The sequence below is a fragment of the Ctenocephalides felis genome, unplaced genomic scaffold (assembly GCF_003426905.1).
Source record: "Ctenocephalides felis isolate EL2017-DRISC unplaced genomic scaffold, ASM342690v1 CF-g0.4_SCAFFOLD_01886, whole genome shotgun sequence".
Taxonomy (NCBI): Eukaryota; Metazoa; Arthropoda; class Insecta; order Siphonaptera; family Pulicidae; genus Ctenocephalides; species Ctenocephalides felis.
The window spans coordinates 134,756,943-134,763,368 of NW_020538040.1; the positions used below are offsets into that span (position 1 = coordinate 134,756,943).

At 27.9% G+C, this 6,426-nt stretch overlaps 1 protein-coding gene across 1 annotated transcript; it reads left to right on the forward strand.

The window, feature by feature from the left end:
* The first annotated feature begins 1,706 nt into the window (after window positions 1–1,706).
* Window positions 1,707–2,620, forward strand: LOC113375945 (protein tramtrack, beta isoform-like). Its single transcript, XM_026615881.1, has 2 exons — window positions 1,707–1,719; window positions 1,781–2,620. The coding sequence occupies exons 1-2, from the start codon at window positions 1,707–1,709 to the stop codon at window positions 2,185–2,187; spliced, it is 420 nt and encodes a 139-aa protein (XP_026471666.1). The 3' UTR covers window positions 2,188–2,620.
* Window positions 2,621–6,426: the final 3,806 nt, after the last annotated feature.

Below are 6,426 nucleotides of genomic sequence, written 5' to 3' on the forward strand. Positions count from 1 at the left end.
GGTGTATTTTGCATTTTAAAATATTCAGAGGCCTTATGTAAGAGAATCCATCATATTTTGAGTATTGTTGACAGTTAAATTAAAAATTACTTTAATAAGTGCACAAACAGAACGAGAAAGCTAATTTTATGCTAGGTCGAGGTCAAATTCCGCGTATTCGTACCATCGATCGGGAATTTTCAATTATCTTACAGTATTTTTTCTTCAAATATCTTGTAGGGTTCAGATTATAATATATATATATATATATATATATATATATATATATATGTATTCAATAGAGAAAAACTTGCAAGGACCTAATTTTGGAGATATGATTCAGACCGTACATTCGATCTACTTTTATTAATTTATGATTTCAATTTTATTATATTGTTATGTTCATTTGTAACGTAGAATTCGATATGAAAATTTAATTGTATTTTATTCAAATGTTAAATAAATAATTCATTTGATTTAATTTTATTCTTATTATTTGGTACAGTAGCAAATTGAAAAATACAATCAATCTCGTAACAGGTTTATACATTGATTGTTTGAAACAAATTCTAACATTAACGCACATTTTCATTATGTCTCATTATATTTTATGATTTAAAGATACTGAAAATGCGGTAATAGTTTATTTTATTAACCAAAAAACCAACGAACAAAACAAAAATTACTGTTTTTATTTGTAAAATCAGTAAAATAATATTCTGAATTCACTTAAGCATAATGTTTTGGCGTTCACTAAAGCATGTAAGAGGCCACTATTTTATGAAAGCAAAGATATTTGCAAAAACTATTTTGAAGTTCAAATTCGTCAAAAATGTGTAAAGAAGTTAGTTTCTGATTTATTTTTAGTTTCAAAGTATATCTTTTTTTATTTTGGTTTAGAGGGTAATATTAGACTTTTTTATGTTTTTAAAATCTAGTAAAGATTCATATAAGTACAAACAGATATAAATATAGTTTTCCGGTGCATTATTATTTGTTGTTTATTATATATCAGAATCATAAGAATCATGTAGCTTCAGATAAGAAACTTAAGAAATAATTAATAATTGTATATATATAAAAAATTATGTAATAACTGGTGGGTCCCAAAAACTTGCACTTTTATAATAGTAAACATTCACTTTTATGGGCCGATTCTGTCGAAATGTTATAGCAAGGCTATGTTATGTTGCGGTTTTTATATAAAGTGGTACTAAAAACTGTCAAATTTCTAGAAAACGCACAAATGTAAAAAAAAAGATGTTATCATAACAGAATCTTTGAGATATGGCTTGATAACATATGAGTGTAGTTGCATTTCATGTGTAAAACGACTGATCTTATTTAGTAGCATTTTTAGTATGAAAGTTGGAACGTAACATAGCCTTGCCATAACATTGGACTATTTTGTGGCAGAATCGGCTCATTAGTTTCATTTCAAATAAAATTTCTTATCTTAAATCAAACCAGTTGTTTGTTATGGGCTGAATTTTCATAATAATTGTGGGTATTATACAATCGCTTATAAATAAAAATAACAACATTGAGGAAGTGTAATTGCCTCGGCCTTAAGTGGATAATTTGGTTAGCAGATGTAATATATCTTTGTTTAAGTTTAGTATCTATTTGACAATTGTCAGATACGAAGTTATATCATTTTATTGTTTTAATCCTAATGTTGACTAATGTTGAATTTAATTATATTTGATTACGTATTGAAGTTGAAAATGATCTCGAAAAGTAACTAAATAGATGAATGAATTCGTCAAAACATTTGAGTAGATAAAATGGCAACGGTGAGAACTAACCGGCGTGAATTTCATTGCAGGATCAAAAGCTTGGCATATGCGACTTACATTCGAACGTCTTCAGGGCGGTTGTAATTTGCACCGTTGCAAACTGTGCGGTAAGGTGGTGACGCACATTCGTAACCATTACCACGTGCATTTTCCTGGTCGATTCGAATGCCCGCTGTGTCGTGCGACATACACTAGAAGCGATAACTTACGCACGCACTGCAAGTTCAAACACCCGATGTTCAATCCGGACACCCGGAAGTTCGAGAATCTGCTGACGAGCTCGGCAAACAATGGTAACAGTGGCGCATCGACGCCGACGCCGACGCCGACGCCTACGCCGACACCGACGTCGGCGGCGTACGCGCGCAGCGCCCCAGCATCCGGCAATCTGAGCGAGAGCCTGGATTGATTGAGACTGAATTTTTTTGAATTATGTCAATGGATACGTCCGCACTACTATCATCCGAATCTGCCGTGATACTGTTGAATTGAACGGTGCTCGCTCGCTCGCTAAACCCAAACGGTTTCATTTTTAGGAATTTTCGCGATGGCGCGAGCAGCTTCGCTCATCACTCATATTGACATGAATCAAAAGAATTCGTTTTGCGCAATTCACTAACTCAACCATATAAACATTCTTCTCGAACAAATACAGCGATATTATGTATGAAGTACATAAAATGATTAAAGTATAATAGCTAAAATTAAATTTAATATTCATGTTACATACCTATATGCCGAGCTTATATCGCCTATGTAAATCGTGACACGACCTAATCAAGTTTACGCTGTGTTATTTAAAATTCTTATTGGACCAATTACAAAGGAAATATTTTTTTTCAATGGGTAATCAGATTATAATTCTATGATATCTACAGATAGATCATCCCATGAAATAATGATTTCGTTTGATAAATTTTGGTAAAAATTTGCATTTCACGAAAATTCGTAAGGTCTTCTTACTTTGCCAATAATATTATTATTATTATTTTATTATTATTATTATTATTATAGTCATTGTACGTATTACTTTCATATATATTGTATTGTGATGACGCTGCATTAGTTTGCATTGAAGATGTAAGCACGGTATAAATGCTACTTTGTATAATATTCTTCCCGTATTTTATTATTACTGTATATTTTGTTTATTAATGAATGGATATCGATTGTATGGTATGTATTTGGCATATAAAGTTTTGTTGTATGCACATAATAGCATATATTTGATTTATGCTGGCCGTGTATATTTTTCACTCTGGCGCGGTTTTCACTGTTTTATTTATATTGAATGTTAAATATATTTTCATATGTCTAAGAAGCGGTTAGTGTTTTAGAGTAATAGTAGTGATCCATATTAAATTTTAAATCTAAATACTTTTATTTTTCTCGAAGCATATGTTAGTTATCGTCATATTTTTGTATTACAATATTTTAATTCATCTTTCATAAATATCATACTGGTTTATATGTCATCTACGTTTTTAAATCTCAATGTCAATGAAATATTTTATATAATTGATTTATTTTTTAAATACTCAATATTTCGACTCTTAGAAGTTTTGCAGTCTAACTTTTACATTGTGATAAAGTATGGTAATCTGGTCTTAGGTATATGAAATTATAATGGTGACAACATCATTAATATCTTTTGATAAGTTTTTATTAATATGTAAAAGAAATTACCTGAACTCATTGACCTATACCATACTTAATAAAATCATCTAATGTATATTTATTAGTTATCCTGAATGTACAAATTTCCAATGAAATGTGAGATTGTTAAAAGTTTTCTACTCTTAATAACATTTTTGCACAAGATACCTATTCTCGGATTAGATCACAATAGTAATAAATGAACCAATGCAAGTTTTAATATTTGCGTATTGAAAAATTATTTTCTATTAGGTCGCAATACACAACGCGTTATGTACTTAGCTTCAAAAGTCGGCATATTATAATTCATTTGTTCTAGGTTGATAATTTAAGAACAATGTGTTGACGGATATGAGAGCGCAACGATTTTTGATTCTGTTTATCGGGTTGTTACAATTGTTGTCAGATTTCTTCTAAAGTTACAGCTATTTTATACAACTAAACTTGACTGCTATGATGTTACAATAATATATTAAATTTAATGAAAAGTGGTATGCATTAACTAATTTACATCCGTTGGTGTATTTTTACAAGTGGTGCTGAATCCTTGTCAAATCAGTTAAATGATACTGGTTGTCTTCCATTATTTATTTATTATTTATATAAGGAAATCTTAAGGCGTTTTATGAATGAATTGCTTGATAAAGTTTTTTAATAAATATATTTATATATTTTTAAATATGAAAATAAATTAACCAAGCACATACTAAAACCATTATATTTGAATTCAAATTAATAACGTACTCATGTTTTCACCCTGTTATATTCAGTTTTATTTTTTTGTATTATTCAATAATAGTTTGCATGATAAGCAAAACAAAACAGTCTTGTTATTTTGTATTTATCAAAAATTTAAAAGTGTAGTAATGCTGACCATTTGGTATTGAATGATTCAATCATTCAAATGTTAATTTCAAATTTTGAAGCTGATCACTGAGAATAGTTCTCTGTAAAATGTATTTAAATCAATTAGTTCATTGGGCGACTAGTTTATGTACATCATGTGATTTTTAGTATCTTGTTTAGTGGAACATCAAAGAATTGCTTAGGTCTGAATGCATAATCTTATGCTAGGGCTGAATGGTGCTGTAATTTTAATGAAATTATTATATATGAATTGCCTAGCACTTAGAGATGATTAGAAAAAACGTTACTTTTGTATAAATGCTCGTGCTTACTTATACATGGTGAATTTATCTGGCTATGAACATCAGATATATAAATGAAATTTATTTTTTATTCAAAACTATAAGTTATTGTGATTTTTTATGTGTATATATGTATGTACATGCTTGAAAGCATGTATATATGGCGATATAAATGGGCAAAATTTTAAGCTATTCTGAGGTCGATAAACAATACTGAGTATCTAAAATATATTATCAATAATATTGTATATTATAAATTTATATAATAATTTTATGTCAGAAATTTAGTATCGATTTTGACCTCAAGAAAGTTTAAAATTGTATTGCTTGTAATTTTTTACATTGCTACTGTATACATAAACTTCATTATGCTTTAGGAGACACTCATTAATATCCTGAGGTACTTTTAGTAAATTTAGAAATTTATTTTTTATTCGTAACATATCTTATCAATGAAAAATTTTGCTGATACGATTTGTCTGCATTGCAAAGTACAAGCGGCTGGACCATCACACCCTATTTTATGGAACATTTAATATATTGTGGTTAATTTAGTTTTACTAATATTTTTATGAAATAATATCAACTTCAGTCAGCTTTGCTCTTCCAAACCTCATATAATTAAAGGATGTCTTCTTGGTAATTGTGATGCTTTGTATCCATTTAAATTCTGACGATATAAATATTTATCATTTGGAAAGAATCCTATTGGAGTAATGATTTGCAGACATTTGATTTTACATCAAGCTTGAATCTCGCTTGTATGTGCATGTCTATAGATGAATTAATGGGGCCTTTAATAATCTGTAATGTTAAATAATATATTTTCGATAATATAATATTAAATTAGTTGTCATTAGTTAATGTTCAAGAACAATTTGTTTCTTACAATGAAGATTTTTAAAAATCAACTATTTGCTAGTATGACCGTGAAAATTAATTAATGAGCCAATATAAATTGGTGAATAATATCGTATTAAAAATTATTTTTTGTTAATTCACTTAGAGTTTTAATAATATATTAATATATGATATTGTTTGAATATTTTTTATTTAAATATAGATTCTATTAAGTGTTGACATGTTCTATATTCTAACAGTTTATTCATTGTTTACAATTATCATAAAATTTAACTTTAAATATGCATATAGAATATAGTGAATATTATAATTAATATATGCAGTAATTTTGCGTACTACTTCTGACTCCATATGTTAAATGATTTTTGAATTAGGCTATGAAATCATTTTGTTTTAATTCGAATAATGTTCTATGAACTATGTTTTAATGTTATAATTGGCATTATTACTGATACTAACAATAATAAATTAGAAAAAAATTAAAATTAATTGTAGTTAGGTGCTTAGATTAGGTATAAATATACCACATATTGAAAACATCTGGTGATAGCTGTTGTTACATAAGCAAGAGGGGTTCTTAATTGCTTACGACCCCTCAAGACTTGTGAGTTTAGAAAATAACTGTAATATAGCACAAGATAAAAAGATGGCCTTGTAGATGCTGTATTCAGGCATCTTATATAGTGAAGGATTTTTAATTTGTTAAAATAAAATGAAAACAAGGTATGTGATAAGAAATTGGAATGGTGCTAAACCCAAAAAATGTTTTTAAACCTCGTGCAATATTGACTAGTTATTTAATTTTTATAAATAAATATATATGTGTATATAAGTACATAATATGTGGGTAAATATATGAAATATGACTTTATTTTGAAATATAATATATATATATATATATATATATATATATATATATATATATGTATACATGTATATATACATGTATATGATTTATATTTATAATAGTAAGTGCTCTGCCC